Raw genomic sequence first — 25,716 nt, 5'->3', positions numbered from 1 at the left:
ATACTCATCTGCTGCAGACTGACCCTTCAGGCAGGGTTGTGGTCCCGGTATGGCAGACTGAATGTTAGTTTTACCACTGCAGCACTGGAGAGTGTTTACCCAGAGAATTGTGTCAGAACAAGATGTTTTCCAAGCTCAAACAACACAGCAGTCTGGACTCTCCTCAAGTTTGGGTTTATCTTGTCCATTTTCACAATGAAAGACAGGGACAGAGATTTCAGATACTGTTTGATTCTGGCTGGGCACAGTAGTTTCAAAAACCAAGCCATCCAATCAGCAGGATGCATAAATGCCAGCAGTATTAAAATTGACTGGTACTCTTCTCCCTCAAAATTTTAAGGCTCAGTTCACCAGCTGTCATCCTTGTGACAAAGTCATTCCCTGCTTCAGAAATGTGTCCAACTCAAAGGTGTGAAAGGTGACAGATTTGAATGACCCATGTTATTTATGTGGCATTGTTTAGCAGATGTATCTCTCAGAGACAGTTCAGAAGTTACTGAGGAATCATTGCATACACTCATCCTACCACAGCTGGGTATTGCTTTCCATTCACCACCTGTAGGAGCCACAGAGTTTTGTCTTTGAGTAAAAATGGTTACTTGGCTTGTGATGGTTTTCCTTCAGGCTGATGTCAGGTGAGGATCCCATGATTTATCACTGCTTTTCAGAACCTACAAATAACATTATGATTAGTAGGTATTGGTGGTTTCTGCCAGAAACATGAGCCGTTGTGTGCTGGCTGCCATAAATATTTCACTGTTGCTGATATTTTGGGTGGTGTCTGTAGACCAGCAGCAAGGGCTTCCAGTTCTGCTATGAGAGCTACTACTGCTAAAATTCCAATGCTTTTAAATGAGTCACCATTTTATTATTCTTCCTTATGAGATTTTGCAGTCAAATAAATAAGAAGTGGAGCAAACAGAAGCCAAAAGAGAAGCATTGCTTAGTCTGTAGGAGTAACCAGTAATTTATTGGTCTGCACTTTAGTACATGCATAACTGTAAGTGATTATTTAATTCTCAGAGTATAGATTGTATCTTCAAGGCAGCACACATATCAATTCACTTTTCCCACAGTTTAAAATTAAAAAGCAAGATAAGTGAATTATATTTTTGAACATTTAACTACTCATTAGAGATGCTATTTGTAATTTGTTTCTCAATTTGCGTAAATGCCTGAAGTTGGTGTTCTAGCACACTGAAGTTGGTGTTCTAACACACTTAAAATAAATAAATCCTTTAAATCTGTGGGGAATTAAAATCTATGTGCATGGATATTCATGTTTAACTCAATAAATTACATAGATACTGTACACTATAATTTTATTGAAAGTGATGCAGTTTAATTCACTTTCATATCAGGCAGTGAACATGGTTGCTATATATTCAAAGATGCTTCTTTTTTGGGTTTTTGTCCAACCAATTTTTTTTTTCAAGTGGATCATTTCATAGTTTTCTCTTATATATTTTCCATTCCTGCTTGAAAATATTTTACACTGTGATCAGGAATGAAGCAGTTATTACCTGATAAAAAATTTTAAAATATTTACAAGCTGCATACATCATTAGTTGTAGGGGTTATTTGAAATTTTGCCCTGCTCAGAAAGATGGTCTGGATATTAAGTTGATAGGAATCCTTTGAACTTTAGCTCTGAGAAGTGCATAGATTAAAAGCAATTTCATGTGGTCTGACAGCCCATCTTTGTAAAAAAACTCCACGATATCTGCTGCTAATGTGTGCTTAAGAGGTGATAAGGAAGGCTGTAGCCTGAAACAAGGTAGCGTTTCCTACTAGATTTGTGTGCATTTATCACCAGGTTTTTAGTTGCTTTTTTATCTGCTGGAATGAGTGTAGCAACATTTCTGTCCACCTGTTCCCAGTGAAAAGAACCTCCTTATCACTGACATAGCTGAAGTGTTTTCCATTGCCAGTTAATTATTAGGGCTGTTTTATGCAGTAATTCAGAACACATGCTTATTAGAGTGATGAAAAATTAGCCTTTCATTAAAATCGACTTCCTGTGTGTTTTTTAGGCAATTGACAGCATCCATCAAGTGGGAGTCTACTGCCTAGCACTTGTCCCAGCAAACACGCTTCCCAAGACACCACTGGGAGGGATTCACCTGTCAGAAACCAAACAGCTCTTCCTGGAAGGATCTCTGCATCCTTGTAACGTGCTGATGTGTCCCCACACCTGCGTAACAAACCTGCCTAAACCAAGGCAAAAGCAACCAGGTAAGAGGAGTGAAGGCCCAGGGCCTGTGACTTCATGCTGTGTGCTTATGGTACTGTAAAGGAGCAAAGTCAAGTAATTGCTGATACAGGTGAGAATCAGCTTCATCAGCTTTCCTCTTCAATATTCTGTGCATGTCAAGGAGATCATTGGTGTTGCCAGGAGCTAGAAGCACCTTCACAGAGAGTGCAAGGAAAAATACTAATTCAATAAAGATGAGATTTTTATCACTCTACAAGGCACTGCTGAGACCACACCTGGAGTTCTTTGTAAATCCCTCTTCAGTTGTGTTTAAAGATGATGGAGAGAAAGATAAAATCTTTATTTTGAAGGCTGAGTTTGTAAACTAGAAACAGAGAGGAAGAGGACTGTTGACACTAAATAACAATGTTGGAAGAGCAAATACTTCAAAACTGATCATGAATAAATTAAGCCAAAGAATGAGTGTTTTAATCCCCCACCTCTGTGGGGAGATTCTGTATTACTCTTCCAGCAGATGTATTAGAGGAAAAACTCTAGTTTTAACATGGTTCTTCAGATGTTCTGCCTCTTCATGAAGAATGTAGGATGAAATGGTTCAGCAAGGGACTGTCCCAAGAGACCAAGAATGCCCTTGTAGCCTGCTGTAATCCAGTCACTGGTTATTTGTGCCCAATGTACAAGGAAATTTTAACAAGTTTTTGCCTTTGAATCCAATTGCAGGTTTTAGTACTCAGATTAATTTCAAGGAGTGCTGGATGTGTAGCCTCAGGCTTAAGACTTGGATTCAGCTACATTAGACTAAGTGTTGGTTATTTTCCACTTTGAAAAACACCTTGGAATTAGAAGTGGGTTTGCTCTCTGGATCTTAGATATGGAGACTATCCCTCATGAATTCAGTGCAAGTTTACCTAAACCATCATCTTTTTTTAAAACCTTTGGACAAATGTTTCAGAATCAAAACCATAATCTCGGTTTGTGGATACTGGGAGTGTCAGAGGTTAACAGTGACTTGAACTAACTTAATGAAAGCAAGGGGACCTTTTACTGCAGTGGTCACATTGGTATTTCCTTGTTGCTCTACCATAAAATAATTGCTGAATTAGAATCAATAGAGATTGTTACAGATATGTTATGTATACATTAAGTGTTACTATGGAAATAGGAATATTTAATGCCATGAGCATAGAAACAAAACTGATAGTATCACATTCTCCCATTTTGTGTTGTTGTGACATACCCAGAGGGTATTGCTTTTATAATTTTAAAGCAGAGTAGTCTGTAGGTGCTTTAGATTGTACATTATCTGGTTACTTATACCAGAAACAATCATTTGGACATCATAGGCTAGAAATAGAGCCTGGTATAAATTGCAGTTGATCAGTAATCCATGCTGGAGAAGCAGAAAACGAATGCCAGCATGAGCTTAAATGGTATCTGTGAGACAGGTATTGTCCCCTAATGGCAACAACAAAAGATCAGTGAAATCCACCTAATGGAAGAGTGTCAGCCACGGCATCTTATTTTCTTCTGAAGTTACTTCACTCTCAATCTTATTCTAGAGGGCTTGCATGTATTTTATCATATGCACCATCTGCCTTCCTAATCCCTGTCACTCCGTGTCTGTAGCATTACAGAAGTCTTAATACAGATGCAACTTAGCCCAGGCAACAGAAGAGGGAAATAGGAATGTTGTCACTCTGGACTGAGGCACTTGAATGGACATGCCTACAGTAGGAGCTAAATTTTCCAGATTCCTCCTGTGAAGGCAGACAAGATATGTCTCTGGTTGTGGAGAGCCCATGTTAAATTAGAGCTGTTCTGAGAGGATTAATCCAGTCCAACGTATCTTTCAACCTCTTCTGGTTCCTAACCAAAGTTTATGTCAGCAGAGATGTGCTCAAATTTTGGTTTTGTGGATGGCAGTGAGGAAAACGTAATGCAAAAGAAATCACATGAATTTTCATCCACAAGCAAAGGATTTTTATTGCATTTGGTGTATTTCTGCTTTATTCTAGAAATTGGCCCTGCCTCTGTGATGGTGGGGAACTTGGTCTCTGGAAAAAGAATTGCACAGGCCAGCGGTAGAGATTTGGGGCAAATAGAAGATAATGACCAGGCCAGAAAGGTAAGCTAAACTTTCCTGTTACAGCGTGTATTTAGCATCATATTCATCATAAAATAATTTAACTTCATCCATATATATAGTTAACATCATACAGTTGACATCAGGACACTCAGCAGTTCAGAGATATGATGGATGATTATGATTATTATTATTATTACCACCAAATTTTGATGGCTTCTTTTTAATTAATGCATATATTTAATATGCCTTCTTCACAGATAAATATTAAATAGACATGATGAGAAGTCACTGCATTTCAGTTTTATGGATTTTTTGGAAATAAGTTTACATGGGGCAGCAGAAAAAATGTGGTAAAAAGTGTTCTTGGGCCTTCTACCAGAAATAACCCTCTATTACATAATTTTTTCCAGCTCAAGTGGAATCCAGAGAATTTTGTTTACATATAAGGTCCTGACCTTATTTATTGTTCTTTTAACCCTGGAAAATTAAGTTGAAATTCAGCTCTTTTGGGGGCTTATGTGAGTAATTAAATTAGTAAGTTCTAAGCTGTATAAGTGCTTATGTATTTAAAGAAAGAAAAAGAGAGGAAGCTAAAGAATTAAATAGTGCTTAAATTCAGAGGGATCAGTAAGAACTTTTATTGCTTTGGAAGTATATGCAGTAATATATCATAATCCCAGCAGTGGCTTCACTTCCAGAGAGGTGCTGCTACCGTCTAAAAAGACCTTCCTATAAATGTGTGACAAGAAGAGAATTAATTCCTGTTTAGTGCTTCTGGGTATTGTGACCTGGATTTTAAAGCCAAGAAGTTGTTCGGTGTCGTGACTGTCACTCTGCTTTATTGCAGTTCCTGTTCCTGTCAGAAGTGTTGCAGTGGAGAGCTCAGACCACCCCTGACCATGTGCTCTACACCCTGCTCAACTGCAGGGTAAGAATCTCAGGCCATGGCTCCAACAGGCTTGGAAAAGGCACACTGGGATTTCAGCAGCATCTGCTTGTGCTGTGGCTGGATTTGACCTTTCTCTTCCCATTTCCACTAATACGCAGCTGTTTTATTTAATATTCACTGAGGCAGAAAGGAAAAGAGAATCATCATTGTCAATTGTCAAGTTATAGATTTCTTTTGTATCAGACAGCATGCCTTACACATTTCTCATTCCTTTTTCCACCACATACATGTTGTGTGTGAGCTGACACTGCAAATCTGTTTCAATACTGTTGAATCTGTTTCAGATCTGTCCTTGTGTTGAATAACAGTGTTTAATACTGCTCACCATCCCGATTCCCAGTTTGAAAAGCACAGGCTTGGCAAAACCAAAGCATTTTCCCGAAATATAACAATGGCTGCTGTTTGTGACATTGGACCATCTGGGGGAGGTGTGAGAATGAGAAAAGGTGAAGAGAAGAAAATGTATGTCCAGAATACAATCATATCTATAGAGGATCACTAATAAATCTCTGCATAACCTACATGAGATGCCAGCCTGGCACAGCATTTCATTGCTTACTAAAAATGAGTTAATGAACGTGAGAGGTACAGAACTTGGCTTTGCTAAGAGTAAAACTTCCTTGCTTTCTGTAGTGTAACTTCTTTACTTCCTGGATGATTACAGATTACAGATGACAAACCAATAATTCTCAAGACTACAGAGAGAATTAAGGTCTGATTTCAAACCATTCCATCACAGTACACCTACACATATCTGTCAGATCTGGGAAACATACTTAGTGTGTGAGGGTCTTCAGGAGAGGGGAGGCCTGGAAGAGTGCTGTTCTCCTGGAGTAGTAGCTGATGTTGTCTCAGCCTATGTGGTCTTTATGCAACTTGAATATGTCCTTAAACCTCCAGTAATTTGTGGACCCCTGTGAAATCACCACTTACAGTATTTACAGAATGTCCTTCTCCATTTTACAGTGCTGGTACAAAGTTCAGTTTGAAGCTACCAGTAAGTCATTAAATAACTTTTTTTTAAATTCAGATTAATAGCTCATATTTGTGAATATGTGAAACCTGGCAGATAAATAGTGAAGTAATAATGTATATTTATGGCAAAGTAGAAGTCTTGAGAGGCAATACTGTTTACAAGTTCAGAATTGCACCATTAAAGTACTGCATTGCTGTGTCCTGTAAGTTAGGAATAAAGATGCTGTGAGAAAGAGTTGATGTGTGCTATCCCATCTCTTCCACACAAGGCTGTTGCTTTTGAGTTTTAAATAAAGCCAAACTTCCCATGCTGGCAGAAGGGTTCAAACAGGGAAGGGAAGTAAGGACACAATGTGCAAAACAAGGATTAACAAAACAAATTCCTGTTCCATAGAAGTGAAGAGTAGTTGGATTTTAAAATACAGTTTCTCTGTTACTCTCAGTGAAGAGTATCTCATCATATGAAATTTGATTGAGACATAATGCTTTTTGGAGAGAATATTTTATGGAAAAGGATGACAGATGTGGTGGGGTTTGCCCCAGGCAAATTTTATTGCCCATCTTGAATTTTTGTTCTGATTCGTAACTTTTCCTATTTTCTCTTCCTTGGACATTGTCTGTACACTTTGTTCTAAAACATTCAGGCATCCTGCAGTGGATGACTAATGAAAGTCCACTGAGATTAGTGTTTTCCTGTAACCCAAGCTTTGAGAATTTGAAATATTTCAAAATTAGTGCAGTACATTGTTTTTAATGTGTGTCATGAAGGATTGCAACACCTTTATATTTCAGGATAGCTCATTAAAGGCCCAAAGGGAGTAGCTGCCTGATGCTTGCAAGTGATTCTTGTCCAACAACAGGATTCTCCTTCCCTACACTTCATATAAACAGTGACTTCCCACTGGTTCACAGGCAGCAAGTGCCAGAAGTCTTAAATGTAAACAAGCTTTGCACAAATTCACTTGATTTATAGCAATTCCCCATCTGCTGGTAGGACCTGTGCTTCTGATGTGTGTGGGGATATAAAGAGTCCTTCTCATAACCATGGAAACAGGCAATTTCTTGAAAGAAGAAATAGAGAATTCACATTCTGTAAATGGTACATTCTCCTGACAGGTCTGCAGTGGCAGGGCAGCCAGACCTCATGTTGCTTTGGCATACTCAGGGCTGGACAGATGGAAGTCATCTCTGGTCCAGGATCCATAGAGTTCCATATGTCTTTAGAGGAAGCCTTCTTAGTGAAAGTGTCTCCACATTGATCAGAAGAGTGATTAAAACTGTCTGAAGTGCAATTCAATAAGTGGGGTTGCTGAGGATGATGAAGAGGAATGCTGAACCCTGGCTTTGTCCATTTTATTTCCAGGGCTGTGCTCTTTGTTGCCAGTTTGTACTGAAGTCTGTGAATGCCAGGTGATCCTGGTAACGTGGCACTGCTTGTAGTGCTTGCCCTTTGGCAAACTGCTCCCTCCTCTCTGAAGCCTGGTCAATAAACACTGCAGTGGTGTGTGGGGTGGTGGTGGACAGAAACCAGCACCAGAACAAACACTTATTATTCCTTGCCTTGTTAAAATAGAGTGTAGAGAACATTTCCTTGAAACAGTAGACTTTCTTGCTTTCTCCCTTAAGGAAGATAGTGATGTAATACTTTTTTATTGTATTACATTGCATTTTTGAGGCACTATTTTAGTGTGCATTTATGTGTTCTTCTTTAGTATATATGTATTTACATATTCTTACATATTCTTACCTTTTTCCCCCCCCCAGTTTTTTCAGAAACACTTTTTTTTTTTTTTTTAAGTGAACTTAGTGCTTGTGATAGGTGCCAGGTGTGTCACAGCTGTACTGGAGACTGAACTCCTCTTTTTCCACAGAACAAGAACACAAGCCAAGATGCAGCCCTTCCCATACTGCCCTGTCCCTTTCTCCCAGCCCAGACCTGGCCTGACGAGCTCTAGGTGCAGCCAGTCTGTGCTGTACGTTTGCTTTTAGTTTTCTGAGGTGTCTGCCTGCAGTGGTAGTGAATTTTGTGATACAGATGTATATATTTTTCTAAATGTGTACTTGTGTGTGTGCATATATGCACACATGCATATATATTTAGGAAGTGCAAGAACTGTAACACTCATTCAATTTGAAACACTGTGACTGTTAGTTTTGTGTTTGCACTATTTGAAATGCTTCATAAATGCCAAGCTCATGCTGACCAGAGTTATTAAAATTTAACAAATACCTTTCTTCTCTCTTTCATTTATATGCAATATAAGTGTTTATCTTTTGTTCCAGACTAATTCTTTTTTCCATCACAAAGTATTGTTTTCTCCTGTGTCTTGTGTCTTTTGTCTTTAAAGTATTTCTGCTGGGCCACTTGGCTCCACTCCAATGTGCAGACAACAAAATGCAGTTTTCAGAATTGCTCTCCACAGATGCTCCGGTTTGCTACAGAGACCATAGAGGCACTTCCCTGGCTGCAGCAGGAATGCTGCCTGTGTAGCAAGGGAAGCACAGGACATTGGCACACTGCTGTACTGCCCTGGTGGGGGCAGACACACTGTTGAGGGCAGAAGGCTCAGAGAAAGGAACAGAGAACATTCCTCTACTTTAGAAACATTTTCTCCTTCCAACTACAGTTTGGCCTAAGGCTGAATGTTCCCATATTTTAAGTTCATTGAATCGCATATTGTGGCTGCCCCTCATCCCACAACTTCTAAGGTGAAGGGGGAAACAGAGTTTCAGCCCATCACATTATCTCCTGTGACATTTATCTTTCTTCCCATGCAGGGAACAATAGCCAACTCACTGACATGTGTCCAGCTGCATAAACGAGCTGAGAAGATAGCTGTCATGCTGATGGAGAGGGGACATTTACAGGATGGAGACCACGTGGCTTTGGTTTACCCACCAGGTAAAGAATTGCTGTAGCAGTACCTTGGGATTCGTGGAAGTCAATGAAGATCCTTCTGAACGGTGCTGCAGCAGGGCTGTTACCGTGTGCACCATGGGAATTGTCAAACACAAGGTGTTTGCCTTATGCACATTCCTTTGAATTTAGTCAAATGTAGTTAAAAGAATCTCTCTTTGTCCATACACACAGATTTTATTTCTTTGGGTTCAGATTAAGACTAACCTATGCTTTTAAAACCTGTCTCTTATGAGCAGTCAAATTTAATTACTGCTATTTTTTTTTAATTTGCTGGATACAGACTATGTTATGAGCATGCAGTTCCATCTGCTAAGTGTTCTTAGGTTCTCCTGTTCAATTCCCTCTTGGAAGTGCTGCATTTCATGAGGGTAAAGCAACAATAACCATGAAGTAATACATGAGGATTTTTTAGAGTAGAATTTTGATTGATAAGTAGCAAACAATTAAGAAATATAAAATTGTCATTACAATTCTCTCCATATATTCTTAATCTAGATAGCTCTCTTGGTTTTGATTTTCATTCTTTGGCATCAGGGCTTTTAAGTTTGTGTTAACTGGTAACATATTTGACATTTGCTTGAAATTATTTCTGATCTAGTGCTACTCTTTTATCTTTAACATTTCTTGTGTGTTAGTGAAATAAACAGTCTGATTTAAGATCTATAATGTGATATTTGGCTTATAAGGACTGCAAGACACTGGTTATATCTTTGTAGTTATAGGAGCAGTTTCGCAGTGATTAATATGGGAAAACCTTTTCCACAAAAGAAGACCAAGACTTTACACTTAAATGTCTGTTTTCTGTATTTCACTTTTCATGAATGAAGCATTTTATTGAAGGAACAATAACCTACCAGTACTGCAGATCCTTTTCCACTGAAAGAATAAACCAGCCCCAAGATGACCTATGTGATCTTATCATAGGCTGTGTACAGCACCAGGGAGGTGACCAACAGCAGTATTCAAAGCATCCTTGAACTGTTGTCTGTTCAGCCTCCTTAGGTAGCCTGAAGGGTGCTGTCCCTTGTCCACCACCTGCAGTCAATATCTATATGGCACAGCACCAAATATTATGTTAGAAACAGGATTTCAAAATCATTACTCCCTTTTTTACTGTAAAATATCAGGTAGATAAGTCAAGACTGCCTATGTGAGGTTAAAAATGGCAAGAGGAAGACAGTGTTCTATGGCACTCCAGATGTTCTTTCTGCAGCTGATAGGACCAAACATCACCCTACCTTGTCCTTTTGTTGGGACATCCCTCTTCTTGTATGCTCTATAGATGTACATTTAGGAAGATAATTAATCTGTAGAAATCAGTCTTTTTAACAGGTTACTTCCTGAACAACAAACTGGAGTTCTCCTAAATGTTGCTATGTGGCTGCAGTTTTATGTGTCACCTGTGGTTTTTCGTGCTCAGAATGGTGCAGTTGGCAGGAATCACTGAAGCTGAACAAATACTGACAAGGGGCTAAAAAATAAGTCTGTTAAAGGGCTTAGTCACTCATTTAACCTTCTGGGTTCAGTTCCAAGTAATATTTATGCTGACACAGGAGTCTGTGATTAAGCTGGTTGATTTTCAGGGGAGGCTTTCTGCTTTGTCTCCGTGCAGGGATAGACCTGATTGCGGCGTTCTACGGGTGCCTGTACGCGGGCTGTGTGCCAATAACGGTGCGACCGCCGCACCCCCAGAACATCGCCACCACGCTGCCCACCGTGAAGATGATCGTGGAGGTGAGCAGACACCTCAGATTGCACCAGTGCATGAAATGGGTGTGTCTGATGAAAGATTTGTGTCTTTAGGAGCAGTAACCTGAGCGAGGGGTGGTTGGATTGCAGAGTTGTATTCCTTCCCAGGACTCAGGACTTCAGGTTGCAAAATCAACGCTGCTTGGGCAACATGCAACCTGCTCACCTGAGCTGTCACATTTTGCCCCAGTTGCGTGACTCTTTTCAAGAAACATGTTTAAAATGCTTCTTTATATTTAGCTATATACCAAGAGGGGTAGGATTCCTCACAGGCAGAGCCCCACGGACTCTTGAGAAGAATCTCAGTGGGAAGTTTATCCTCACCTGATGGCATGATCACCTCTGAATATCCAATTGTTCTGCATTTAAAACAATTTTGAAGTTTTGTTGCGAAGATGTTGGTTGGTCTTTTGTTTCATCCAGGAAATTGTTACTCAGACTTTTTCCTTTCTTTTGATATTTTGGCTTTATCTAACAATGTCTAACCTTTGTTGCACATAAATAACTGCAATGTGCTTGGTACTGAGGGAAGTAAAAATAGTTGAAATTAGATAGCCCTTAACATCAGTCAGTTTCTAATTTACTGATTGGAATTCTGAAGAAACCAGTTTAAACAAATGTGTTTTTACCATTGATAATTAATTTTGATATTTTCAGTTAACAACTAGTAGAGATAGTTGTAATTTTTGGCTTTCCTTATGGCATCAGATGCCACAATGTATCAGAAGAGGTATGAAAAATTGTTCTATTATTTTCAGGATTCTTGTTATTGAATATTTTGGCACTCAGTGTTTTTAAACATCAATTGTTAACAGACAGAATTAATGTAAAATGTGGGCTTTTTTTCTTTTGATGTTTAATAGCTAAACTAGATGTTCAATTTCATGATAAAACACTGACAGCTGACTTGTGTTCATTGTCCCTTCAATATACTAACTTTAGATAAAATGTTGACATTTCTTAGCCATATTAATGCCAGTTTGACTTATAAACCTCTCAGCTCTGTTTTACACTAGAATTTCTTTCAATTTTGAGATTAATGGCCTTGTAGAAATTAAAATATTGCTGTTGTCCTTTCATTGCCAATGCAGTCACTCAAATTTCCTGAAGTGATGCTGTCAATACCTGCTGTAACATGTTGTATGTCTGGCACAGCACCTTTTGAAGTCAGAATGACTTCTAAATAAAATTTGGCCTGCATAATTGTGTTTTTGTGATGAGCTGATAGTGTAGACTATAACTGAATTGAGCCCCATCTTGAGCAGTTCCTAACCTGTAGCTAAGCTGTGTTATTTAACCTTCCCACTATCCCTGTGTTTAACCTTCCCACTATCCCACCTTCCCAATTCCTCTGATGTGGAATTCTCCAGGCATAGATATTTTGTATTATAATTAACCTTCTGATCACCCAGATTACATTATTCCTGAGGGTACTGGGAACCACCAACTCTTGAAATTCCTTTTGTTTATGGTTTAGTGTCCCAAATCAAGATTTTCATGGATTAAGATTAGTGATGTAAGAATTAATTTGCCTTGCCATGACAATGAAAATGGATTAAGAGGTGCTGCAGTGGCTTTGTTTGTATTCACTTTTATCTTGAAGTATTTAAACAGGGCAGTCATGGGATTAGAGTGTCAAGAGACTGGAGTTTGATTTGGTGATGTTTGCTCCAAATTTCAAAATGTCCAAATTTCTGGTGTTCTAAAAATTGACTTCCATGAGATCACTGTCAATGGAAGATGTTCTCTTCTGCTCAGTGGTAAAATATAATGTATATATGATTACTGATTTTATTAGTTTAAACACGGGAAATTTACTGTGCCATGAAATGTTTCATTTTCCTTAAAAAAAAATATTCTTAGCAGCATTTGCACAGATTTTCAAAGTTTGGGGAAAAGAAAAAGAATGTTGCCTTTCCAGTTTTTCATGTGTTTTATCTTCAGTGATTTCAGTGCTTTTATGCATGTTTGCCTGAATTCCTTAAGCATTAATTTTTATTAATAAGATAAAGAAGTACTCTCATTAAGTAAGAAATATTGTTGTAGTTGATACCTATGAACTTTTAAGAATAGCAAATCTAAAAGGAGAATTCAGCATCTATCATTTAAATTTTGGTGCAGATGGAATTTGCTGTAAGCTCACCATTTCATTTCTTAGTGCCACTTCCATAATTTCTGTTCTAGAGCTACTTTTGCCAATATCAGAAGAGCTCCCAGTGGTTTATCATTAGCACAGGAATTAGAAATACATGGCTAACATAAAATTGGCTTAAGATGGTAAAATCATTAAAATAAGATGTCAGACTAGGTTTGGGTTTATCTGAAAATACTGTTTATGAACCAAGATACGTTATTGTCACATAAGAAATCTTTTGGACACAGTCTTCTTTACTGGCACTAGAGCTGATACAATGTGCTGGAAAGGTCACATTCTCACTATTAAGGTGCTTTTAATTTCATTACAATGCTCTTCTCAAAGTACAGTTTTCATGTAAGTTGTAAAACTCACATGACTTTGTCTTCGTGAGCTGCATTGATGAGCATCTTCCCACCTGCCTCTAAGAAAACATAAAGTTGGTACACCCGTGTCCTGTTCTGGCAGAAAATAAGTCACAGTCTTGCCCATTTTCATGGGGGAGTTAATTAGTATCCCATCATTTTTTAATTTATTTCTTGAATTTCTAGGTGAGCCGCTCTGCCTGCTTAATGACCACGCAATTAATTTGTAAATTGTTACGGTCGCGAGAGGCGGCGGCAGCAGTGGATATCAGGACATGGCCTCCGGTCCTGGACACAGGTGAGTGCTGGGGCCAGGGGAGCTCTGTCTCTTTTGTCACTGGGCTTGTCAGTGGCATACACACGTTTTCTGTCTCTGTCTCCACCAGACGATTTGCCAAAGAAGCGGCCTGCACAGATCTACAAACCTTCTAACCCTGAAACACTTGCTTACCTTGACTTCAGTGTCTCCACCACTGGCATGCTGGCAGGGGTAAAGGTAGGGACTTCTTGTTAAAGCTGCCCTTCTTGCCATCCTGCCTGGCTGGCAGGTGGTTGCTCCTAATTTGTGATTCCTCGTGATTTTTGGAAGCAGGAATTGAAGTACTTCCTCCCATGCAAACATAGTTGAATCCATTGACATTCAGTTAGTTCTTCTCTACTGTCTACAGGACTGTGTGTGCTGGGATTAGTCCCTCTCCTCCTCCTCAGGCGAAAACTTCCATTCCATTACTCCTGTGCATAGACCACTAGTTTGTCTGCCTGAAACATTTTTCAGCTTAGGCATCTGTTATTTCCATTTTATGAAGGAAATGAGACTGTCATCCTTTTCCTGCTTGTTCCAGTGCCCATTCATTGCTCCCTTCTTTTGCAACTCAGCTACTGGCCATTGGTTTTCAATATTCTCTTCTTCTTGCCATTCAGGGACCTGATGATTTCTTCGGTATATTCACCCAGTATAGTATCAGAGTAAGGTGCAAAAATTCATTGATAGATTTGATTGCTAAGATAAGGCCTTTTGAGCTCTTGAAGTCTATTCTGCCATTTTCTCCAACCCTCTAGCCACAATTCATCAAATCTGTTTTACCTAACTTATGTATCCCACTACTGGTTTCACCAAGACATACTAAAATCACTCTGTTGTTATTCTTCCTTACCCCTATTTATTGTGTATCCAAGGATTATGATTACTTTAGCAACTCTGCTGATGTATCACACTTGGAGCCTATGCTGAATTCCTCACACTCCTTAGTATCACCCATCTATTTGCAGAAACTGTCAGCATAATTTATAAACAAAGCAAACATCCTTTTCCCAGTTTTTGGATGAAGAGATGGAAGCACAGAGCTGTTGAAGTGACCAGCCTGAGGCTGACTGATGGTTAAATGGTTGACCTGGCTGATGGTCACATATTGGACACTTCTGCAGCATTTATTCCATGTAACTTTGAATAGCTACAATGCCTAGAGATGTGGAGTAGTCATTGGGCTCCTCAGTAGCCAACAGAGAGAAGCAGGGACTTTAAGGGTGTAATTTATTTGACTTATCTACATCAGCTATTTTTTAAAGGGGTGAATGTCACATAAGTCTTCATTTCCTCTAGAGAAAGCCTCAAATGATTGTTTCAGATGCAGTCATCTGTATTAAATCAGTTCTGAATTACACTTTATCAGACTTGCAGAAATGACTACTAACTATGCAAAGCGAGTATTTGGGAAACTTCAAAGAAAGTCAAAGGCAGGACAAGTCGATGAGCCTTTCTTAGTGTGGCTAGAGGGAAATAGAGATAAATCTATCAAGGAATTCTTGATTAGCTTCTAATATCTGGGTCACAGAGCCTGCAGGTCACTGATTCAGCAGGTTTATGTAAACAGTTACCATCTACTACATCATCACTAGTGATTAATTAATTATAAAATGATCAAAAGAGGCCACAAGGCTTATATTCGTAATGCAGTGGTACTAAATTAAAAGAAATGGCTAAATAACTCCCATGGCTCCTGAAAAGTTGATAAATGTTTTCTAATCACTTTGAAAGTAGTAGATTCCACTTGCATTTACTCTCAATATTTTCAATTGCTTACATGCAGTATGATGTAAAAATTCACAGAACAACAGCAGTTCCATATCAGTAGAGTTCAGTTTAATCCCATGTGAAAAAGTGGTCTTGATTCAGCTGGAGTAGAATTAATGTGCAGGCTGCAGATGATCACCACACAGACACCCATTCAGAGCTGGTCCTTTTGCATCACCTGGACCACATCCAGCCTCAGTTATGACTGTCATTGGAATGGAGAAAAAGTCACTTCTGGAGATTTATTCCCCTGTTTACTTTAAGATCAAATAAATTTTACCTTCCAAGTGCCCGTTTTCCTCCATTGACTCGCAGTGATCAGTATATAAAGCAACCAGCTCCCAAGTGGCAGAGATCAAAGTTTTGATAGGTTAACTCCTATCCAGACTGTATTTCTAACACTGGTGTCTTTCCTGTTACTAACAGAGAGGATAAACATTAAAAGATATTTTCCTGTTTCCATTGTCATTAGAACTTGTAAGTCAGGATGGGTGAGTGTGGAAAGCATGCTAAAACTAGGAAAGAAGTCAGAATAATTTCCTTTGGATCAGGTTTTTCCTACTTTCTGCTTGTATTATCTTTAAAAGCTTCCTTACCAAGATTTTAAGAGCCTGTTTCTCAACTAGGAGCTGGATAACATGAAGATATTTTACAGATGTTTATTTACAGAAACTTTTCTAAGTTTATTGGGGATTTTTATTGCTGAATGATTAGCTCCTTAGTATTGCTTTGCTGGCAAAATCCCTTTCAATTTAAAAAGTGCTTTGGCATTTTTCATTTATTTTGTTAAGAAATACATACTTTAAAGTATGTTACTGATGATCAACAAAGTGTTTCATTCAGTCATTCATTCCATTATTCTTCCAGAAAGTGTATCATGTTATCATTAGCTTTGCATACAGCTTGGAGCACATCTTTAAACCACTCACAGCTTTCTTCCTAAATCACTTCAAACTTACCATTCATTCTGTCTCCTTTCCCCTTTCACAATTATGTGGGTGCCCTCTTGAAGGAAAATTACGTTTTCTAAGATATAAATTACCTGTGTTCATAAAGTAAATTACATTGAGCATAAAGTCAATATTTATTTGGTGTTTTTATCCTGTAATTGATGTGATTACTTGGTGCAGTCAGGGAGTGAGCCTTCCAATGACACAGTTGATCATTTTAATTGCTTTGCTGTTGTCTTTCAGATGTCTCATGCAGCCACTAGTGCCTTTTGTCGTTCTATTAAGCTGCAGTGTGAGCTTTATCCCTCCCGGGAAGTCGCAATCTGCTTGGACCCCTACTGTGGACTTGGGTTTGTCCTCTGGTGCCTCTGCAGGTGAGGCTTCACCTCAGCCTTTTCTGAAACACGGTTTCCATTGTACTGTGGCACAACAGAATGGATGATGTGAGTGATGAAAGGATGGGAGGAACAGACAGCGCCTCTGGGACCGCCACAGGCAGTTGGAATTGCTGGAAGCTGTGTGGAAGCTGCTGTGTGGAGGATGTGGTTTGTTTGAGCAGGGCATGGCCATAGGTGTTTAGACTTGGACGTACAGAGCATCAGCACGGCTGCTCATTGACCTCCTGCTGCTTTACTGCTGTCTCTGCAGAGTCTGGCTTGTTTTATTCGATGAAAGCAGTGCTTTACCAATATTACCTTAAGGAATTGTGTCCTCTTTTTCATTCTCTAATCTGAAAGCAGGAGTAGGTATCAGGGACTCTCTCATTTGTGAGACTTTCAGGATGTGATTTTTGCAGAGACACATAAGTCTGTTTTCTTGCAGGTACTCGTATGGCAGTAGCGAAGTTATCAGAAAACAAAACATTTCTAGTGAAATGTGAATCAGCTTTTTTGGTTAATAAATCTGGAAATATAACATTTCTGTTAATCTCTGTACTCCAGAGAAGTTACAGTTCAGCACTGAAAGCAGGTCTATTGATTTTTTTTTTTTTTAAGTTAGGTGGGTTGATACAGAGGCAAAGGAAAAGAACTGTGGGAGTGTTAATGGAGCCCATTTTGATGAAGGCATCTCAGAGTCACAGTGGTCTGACATCTTTGCTCTCTCCACAGAAAGTTCTTTGGTGTTAGCAGTACTGCTATTTTTAGTTGCTGAAATGAAGATAATCCACAGCATTAAAAATACTTTGGATCAACTTTGTACCAATTTACTAAATACCTGAAGGAAGTATTATTTGAAAACAACTGCAACAATTTCTTTTCAGCAATTATTGTTTATTTAAAAGGAGGCTATTGGCACAGTTTATTGCCCTTTAAAAATATTTGTTATTATATATCAAATAGGCTAAAGATTAGCAGTATTATCTTATTCATTCTTGATCAGTTTCTCTTGATTTAAGCTATACTTGCCTAATACTGTTTTGGATTTTACATAGGGATTAGAGTTGCCTTTGTTTTGAAAAACTTTTGGGTTTTCAGTGTTTTATTTAACCAACATAAAAGTAAAACTATTGAGGCCGCAAAAAAAACACTTCAGAAATAGTGAGATTTTAATTAAGTAACTCTGTTTTAAGTTTAATTTTTAAATGTTGCTTTTTTAAAGTCACTTTATTTCTGATAAAGACTTGAGTGTTCCAGCATGTGCTGATGTCAGCACTGTTAGACCAGGGAAGATGTGTGCAGCACCAGAGGAGAGTTCAGCTAAGGAATGTATCATTGTATGGGATAGTGCTGGAACAGAGAGCATCCAGAAATAACTTCTATGCAACATCATGAAAGAGCCATAAAACAGATAAATGTTGACCTGTCCAAAACCCAAATAATTTGTGGTGCCCAAGACTCTCCTGAATGCAATTTTTTTTATTTTCCTTCCAGAACCATTTTTCCAACAAATATGTGTTTGCTGCCCTTAGGTCCTTCCCAATACTGATAGTATTCAGCCTTTCAGAAGGAGAAGATTGTTTATGACTGACAAATGAATTAAGGCACCAAGCCTCTGGGAGAAAGCAGAGTCTGTGCTCATTACAGAAGGAATAGAAAATTTTATATACCATTTTCAAAGAAGAAAAAGGAGACAAGGGATTTGAAGGAACTGAGATCAGGCCAGCAACACTCTAGACTTATGAACCTTCACATCAATCTCTTCTTTGCCACTGATCCCCTGTTCCTATTAAATCAGAAAAACTGCTAGAATAGCGATTGTCATTTGAAGAAAGCTGGAATCAGACACAGCCCAATTAATTCCACTTACAAATCTAATTTCCGTTTCATTACTATTTTAGAAATGAGTATTATTTGATGTGAAAGGAAAACAAAAATACATCCTGGAGTTTATAAGGCTCTTACTCCTCATGATTTAAAATTTTATGACTTTACATTTTACTCTTTGTGGTTTAGCATAACTGGATCCTGCCCAACATTTCAACCCAGATTTCTATCTCAAAGAATTCTACTCTAAACTTACGATTGTCTGTCACCACTTCCACTTACTAAATTAATATTTCTAATGGCATATGGAAATGAAGTTTGATCTTCAATTTTTTATTAGTTAGGGGCTTTTGGGAGTTAAATAGGAACTCTTTGTTTTTGGAGCCCAGCAGGAAGCAAGAGCAACCTCCTGTGCTGGGTGCAGTTAAAAGTACATTTAAATTCCTTTATTAACTAGACCAAAGGAGGCATTGACTAAGGAATTGAAAGAAAAACTAACCTTTTATCCCCGTTGTAGGTGCTTAGATGTTGTGCTGGCCTGCTCCACTGCGGTGCCCCAGAATGCCCCATTCTGTGAGGTCAAAGCTACTTAGGAAAGCTGCTGGAGCATGGAGCCAGCCCTTTGGTAAGTTTGGAATATATTGCATAGTTTTGCAAAGTTTTTTATTTTTTTTAAATTTATTATTTTATGGCCTAAAGGTTATAAAATAATAAAGAAAAGAAACCTTGCAAAGCAGAGCAATACATTAAAAAGAACTGGTCCCTCTAAACTGGCTGCATGCTCCAGCAGGGTTTCCTTGGAACCTTTGTCATTGAACAACAAGTCCTGGGTGTGGCAGCAGATGTCATCCCCATGTGAGTTCACAAACCCCTAACTTCCTAATTTTAACGAGTTCTTACTCATGATTCAATAAAAGAATACATTATCTTTGCGTTTTTCTCTTTAACAATCTCATTTATCCATTCTGAGAAGGTGATCCTAGTATTCTGACTTGTATTGCATTACATTTTAAAATGTATTACATTCTTCAAAAGGAAAAAAAAATTCCTCAAATGTAAAAAAATGAACTCTAAATCCCATTGTTCAGAAATGCTTCCTGAAATTAAGATGTCCCTGTGTGGCAGAATACAGCATTCTGCAGTTCATTAGTGAGGATTCACTTAATTGATAGTTGATAAGTAATGCAATAGAATAAGATTTTCCCTCTACTTTAGCCCAGCTAAGCCAACTCAAATTGCAGTCCTACTTTTACTGCCAGAAGACAGAATTGTCCTTGCTCAAATTAAAATTAAGTACATTAATAATTTTTAATAAACTTTATATATATATATTCTCAGAAACTGAGCCTGTCAAGTGTAAGTCAGTGAGACTCAGACTGGACCAGAGGAACTGAATTTTCTGCTCTGCAGCAGCCATGCAATAAATAACATGGCTGCTGTGAAGTGGTCCAGGGAAGGCTCTCCATGGAAGGTACTTTCTCCTGTCCTGCTCCTGCTGCCTCTGTGCCATAGCATGAAGCCAAAATCCACAGTGCTGCTGCCAGGTGGCTTCTGCTGCAAAAAGACTGCAAGGTTTCTTAGTAACCAGACAGGTGGAATTGTGCAAGAAGTAAGCAAGGGATTGCAACACTGACAAGAGAACTGCATTTTAGGAAAGTGTATTTTGTTAGGAATCACTGATTATTGTTAGGTTTTTTAGGCTAACTTAAAGATAACTGGCAGGCATAAGCATTTCCAATTTCCAGCCCATGTGCAGCAAATTAAAGGCAAGACTGCATAAAGAAGCCTAAATGCCACATCAGAACCAGATAACTCTGACATGGGAAGTGAAGGATATGAACATAAACATCTGTCATGTATTTTGCAAAGTGCATAACTGGCACAGGAGGAGTGTGAAGGTGTGTTGTCTGCCCACACACTGCCGTGTGCCAGTTTCCTGGAGAGTCTGTAGCCAGTGGCAATTTGTGGAAGAGGCAATTTGCTTTCCTTCTACATTACATCAGTACTGTTAAACCTGCCTCAAGCCTGGAAAGTTCAAGGGCAGCTGAACGCCCAGAGTCACCTTGATATGTGAGTTATGAGATGAGTTGGCAGAGCTACCCCATCACCTCTGGAGGCATGCCCATACATGGGGTATAGTGAGGCAGGAGAGATGGTGATAAGGAATCAGAATGATGCTCAAGGCTGAGCAATGGCCTTCTGCTGTCTCTGGTACTGATGGGTTATCTGCTTCCCATGTGCAGTCATGCTCTTAGAGCACTGTGTGCCTGAGATCTGTTGGATCTCCAGAACTGAAGATTTAATTTTGGCCCAAGTCCTTTGAAGCCTAAGAGAGATATATTCCCTAACACTGTCCTCTATAGCTTGTACTGTCCTTCCTACAAGTTCTGGTCCAGGTGACTGTGAAGACTTTTGTTCTACCAAACACCCAGTTCTCATACCTGTCCCTCATCACCAAGTGACAAATACCATCTGTAGAAATGCAGAAACCAAATGCATACACCTACAGGATTCAGCAGTACCCACCTGCCTCCTCCACTGAAGTGGGGAAGCAGCTCATGTCACCCGACAAGGACACAGGAGTAAGGGCAGTGATGGGTCAGTAACTGCCAGAATGCAATTGCAAATTGCACTTGCCATTGTCAGCATTTATTGACCTGCTGAAATGTTTGGGACTATAATAGAACCTCAGCTTTTACTGCTGAGCTGCCTCAGCACAATATGGGCTAAAGCTCCAACTCAGTGGAGTAGTTGAGTGCCAAGAGGTCCTTCCAGGAATGTCCATATGCTGCCGGAACAGCGTAGCCAGTGCTGTGATCAGATGGTGAAGGTCATACCAAAATACATCCTGGTGCTTTTACCTGGACTGTTCCTGTTCTTGAGCAGTCCTTGCTTAGTGCAGACAGACAGGGCTCTTCACTTACTGCCAAAATCCAAAGCTTTGTCCACCACATGAATACTTTTTTTTTTTTCCTGGATTGTTCTGCAGTCCTCTAAAGGAAGACAGCATTTCTAAAAGGTGATCTTGCATCTCAGCCACTCCTGCATCTCACTCACTCTCATCTGCATCCCAAAAGTTGCTGTGACAAGGTGATCCAGGGGTGCTCTGCACTGTGCCTGCTCCTACATCAGGAGGTGGATACTTTTGTGACAATCTTGATACAGTTCCTTCCCAGTATTTGCATAAGTAAAATCTTACCCCTAGTCCATTGTATCATACATTGTTGCAATCTCAGAAAGGGGAATTTAAGTTCAACTGTTTATATTTAAACTCCTACATTTTTCCTAATATCCCATTCACCCCCCTGCTGCCAGTGTTCACCATTATTTTGTTGGTTCCTGTATGAGAATAGCCAAGCTGACAGCTTAACCATCTTAACTATGATTGTTTCAAGGTGAGATGGAACTACCTCACCTTGTTCAGTGCCTCTGTTTCAGGATTAAATCTACCAAATCTGGAATTCCATACCTGGATGAACCTACCAAACTTCTCTGCCGTTCCTAGAATTACATGGAGGCAGCATTGACAGAACTTTCTGTAGGTTTAGAACCATATCAAGCTTCATCCAGCACCTCCAATGCAGCCTTGCACAACTGCAGTTTGTTCAAGCACGTGGTCCTGTTTGTGGTTTGGCATTCATGCTAAGCAAGCACCCTCTAACATCTCACAGTGGTTTGAAACCACTAGCATGGTATGAAATGTTTCAACCAGCTGTACAAGGGTATTTTTTCCTCAGCTTTTTCTCTACCAAAACATGGGTGATAGACAGCTTCTCAGGGGAATATAGATCTGTGAATTTTCAGGGATATGTAGCATTTTGTGGCTTGGACTGATACACAAATTCTGTGTAATGTTTCAGAGATTGATTCAGGGAGCTGAGCCAAATGATGGCCGACGTCACAGTGACCAGGTGCTGTATAAACCACTTCAGCTGTGGAACTGGCACATTCACCCCACAATTATGCTTTTGTAGTTCTTCTTGTAGCTGCACCAACTGCTCTTGCAAATCAGAGGATGTGCATGGATTATTAAACCACAGCTCAGTAGGCAAAGCCTGTGCTGGGTGTGAAGTTTGCAGGCATGGTATCAGCTGGCTGTAAGTTTGTGTATTGCAGTCAAAAGCAGCACGTGTGAGGCTCTCCACCACAGATAGTTTTCTTCTTGCTAGATATTTCCTTCTGCTGTGCAGTTTGATCCTGAACTCCACAGTATTTTTGAGGCATTAGAAAACTCAGAAAACTTACTAGCAATATCTTAATTTGTTTCAGTCTAATTGGAGTAGTTTTTTTAGTCTAAGCCTGATCATTCCCTCAGTCTGAAGAAAATGGGTTATTTTGCATCTAGATCCTCATGCTTTGCTGCAGGACTGTTGGTGGGAGCAAAACTGAAGCTGCATCAAGGGAAATATAGGTTGGATAACTTAGGAAAAAGTTTTTCACTGGAAGAGTGATAAAGTACTGGAATGGCCTGCCCAGGGAGGTGGTGGAGCCACCACCCCTGGATGTGTTTAAAAAAAGACTGGATGTGGCTCTCAGTGCCATGGTTTAGTTGAGGTGTTGGGGCTGGGTTGGACTTGAAGATCTTTAAGGTCTCTTCCAACCCAGTCATTCTGTGTGAATTTTGTGAAAACCATTTTCTTGTCCATAAGTTGATCAAGACAGGTAGACAGTTCACCCTCACACATTAGCGTTGCTGAGTGGGAAAACATTTGTCTTTGGTGTAAATTATGCTATTTTGTATGATTTCCTGGTAAGATACACTTGGAATCAATTTCCTGTTTTCCTACCAAAGCAATGCAGCTTTCTTCTCCAATATTACTGTGGAGTTTGTGCAAACACTTTTCAGTACAGGGATCTGTTCTTTTGATTTGGTTTTGATTTTGCTATGTCTGCCCAGTTGAATGAGTGATACCTAAGGGATCTTAATGTGATTGTGAGTAATAGTTCTCCCACATTTGACACCCTGGCATCATGTTTATTATTATGCAGATAATTTTTTCACCTGATACTGGTTGCATCAATTAGAGAAGTTCAGGGTCAGGGGGAAGGGTTTTAAGGTGAATCTTTGTATACCATATTTGTACAGATTGGAGCCCATCCCAGATTTTTACTTGAGTGGTTACTGCTTCCTGTTTGTAAGAATTATGTATTTGCCAGAGAGATTGCACACCTTGATTGTTTGTGGAGCCCTAAGCAGGCTTTTGGTCTTCTCTGAAAAACTTAATAGACTTTGCTAAGAAGTAAAGACTGAGGTAATATTTATAGTAAAAATCAGTACTACTCCCTGGCTGGTTTGATCTTTTGCTTGAGCTCAGGGCATTCCCCTTTCAGGTGTGGGTAATGCTGCCAAGATCTCTTTTCACATGTTTATGCAGCACATGCTCAAGGTTCAATGATACTTTATTCTGATTCCATGAAAGGATAATGGTTCATTTGCCCGCCCCGTGCATGGCCACCGTGTCAGCCCCATCCCAGAACACAATGCTGCACAGCAAGCCACTGCTCATCAATCACCCAGTGTGGCATAAATGGGGACAAGCAGTCAAAGATAAAATTTCTCCTCTGTGATAAATGCTTGAACTGTAGTTCATACATATTCCATGACATCCTCAGGCTCATACTTCAGTGGAGACCTAAACAATTTGGATTATTAACTGCTGTTGTGGCTGGAATTGTTCACCTCTTTTGCCTTTATTGTGCCAAGTAAAGATATCCAGGTCACACAAACCTCGTTGTACATGGCACAGCTTTTGAAAGCACTCTCATCTGGGTTTGGGGAAAGTGGGGAGGGAATGTGTGTGTGTGTGTGTGTGTGTGTGCGCGCAGCCCATCTGCAAGAATTGCAAAGGTGCCTGATGTCCACTGTGACAGAGATGCTCATATTCCTGAAAATAAGTTTCCATTTCATGTCCTACCTCAGACACTTGGATTTGAAAACATTGACTTTACTTTACCAAGCTGGCATTTCAAGTTTTCAAGTCACAAATGAGATTCTTTTATGCATCATAAATCTTGGGGGCTTTTATGGTCCTTTCTCAGAACTTCTATGGTTTGGAGGCTTTACGCTGTCACCATTCTGATTTGAAATATCTACAGATCACAAATTGAGATGAGAGGGGACTGTAAAATTGATGGCAAATCTGCCTGTGTGAGATGAGTGAACAACATAGAACCCATGGGAAATAAATTCATCAAATTGGGAATATCTTTCCCTTGGGGAGATCTTAGGTACCAGAGAAATTAGCTCTGACATAATTTTTCCCTCAGGGACTCTGGAAAGTGTATTTTTGCAATATTTATGCTCAGTGGGTATCCAGTATTCAAGAGATGTAGCATATTTGAGTTTCAAAAGTTCATAAAACTTTCACAGAAGAAATATAAAACTACAAGGGATGTTAAATTAGGGCCAGATTTACTCCCTTGAAAATTATTGCAGACCTCTTGCTTGCTTTAGCGGGAGGCAGGTTGTTTCCATATTAAGTAATATTCTTTTAGTCAAGGTCTCTTAAAATGCTAATTACTCAATCCAAAGTATTTGTCAGCAACACTTAATTTTTCTTAATATTATTACACTGCTTATTCACACCATTAATAACTGAGCTATTTTGCTCTTTGTGGTACAGTCCTAACAGCAAAGTCCACTGGAATTTTGAATGAATTAGTAGTTTGGAGCACATGCTGCCTGCAGTCCTCATGATTCATCATAGGTTCTGGAAGAACAGCAAAAAAACAGGGTTAAACATTATGTTAAACTTATGGAGCTGTGAAGCACTGTAAGGCTTTACGTGATCCAGCCAGTGCTGTGATAAATTGTATATTCACCTACGCCATGGCTTGTCTGTGGACACGGGTGTTTAGTGTGTGTTAATGAATCTTGTGTCTTGCAGCGTTTATTCAGGACACCAGTCTATTCTGATTCCTCCCTCAGAGCTGGAGACCAACCCTGCCCTGTGGCTTCTTGCCGTGAGTCAGTACAAAGTGAGAGACACTTTTTGCTCCTATTCAGTCATGGAGCTCTGTACTAAGGGACTCGGTTCGCAAACAGAGTCGCTGAAGGTGAGTGGTTCTGCTCTCCCGCAGGCCCTGCCGATGCACGGT

The 25,716-nt window shown here is 39.5% G+C and overlaps 1 protein-coding gene across 1 annotated transcript in view; it reads left to right on the top strand.

Moving 5' to 3' along the window:
- Positions 1 to 25,716, top strand: part of DIP2C (disco interacting protein 2 homolog C) — a 307,235-nt gene that overhangs the window by 244,412 nt on the left and 37,107 nt on the right. The window contains exons 23-31 of the mRNA XM_053949813.1: positions 2,034 to 2,235; positions 4,231 to 4,340; positions 5,149 to 5,229; positions 9,004 to 9,127; positions 10,758 to 10,879; positions 13,580 to 13,691; positions 13,780 to 13,889; positions 16,658 to 16,788; positions 25,506 to 25,674. Of these exons, the coding sequence (XP_053805788.1) occupies positions 2,034 to 2,235; positions 4,231 to 4,340; positions 5,149 to 5,229; positions 9,004 to 9,127; positions 10,758 to 10,879; positions 13,580 to 13,691; positions 13,780 to 13,889; positions 16,658 to 16,788; positions 25,506 to 25,674 (1,161 nt within the window). The remainder of the gene's footprint in view (positions 1 to 2,033; positions 2,236 to 4,230; positions 4,341 to 5,148; positions 5,230 to 9,003; positions 9,128 to 10,757; positions 10,880 to 13,579; positions 13,692 to 13,779; positions 13,890 to 16,657; positions 16,789 to 25,505; positions 25,675 to 25,716) is intronic.

This window comes from Vidua chalybeata, chromosome 1, assembly GCF_026979565.1.
Source record: "Vidua chalybeata isolate OUT-0048 chromosome 1, bVidCha1 merged haplotype, whole genome shotgun sequence".
NCBI lineage: Eukaryota > Metazoa > Chordata > Aves > Passeriformes > Viduidae > Vidua > Vidua chalybeata.
The sequence above is the reverse complement of the archived record's forward strand: the minus strand, read 5'-3'. Positions and strand labels throughout refer to the sequence as shown.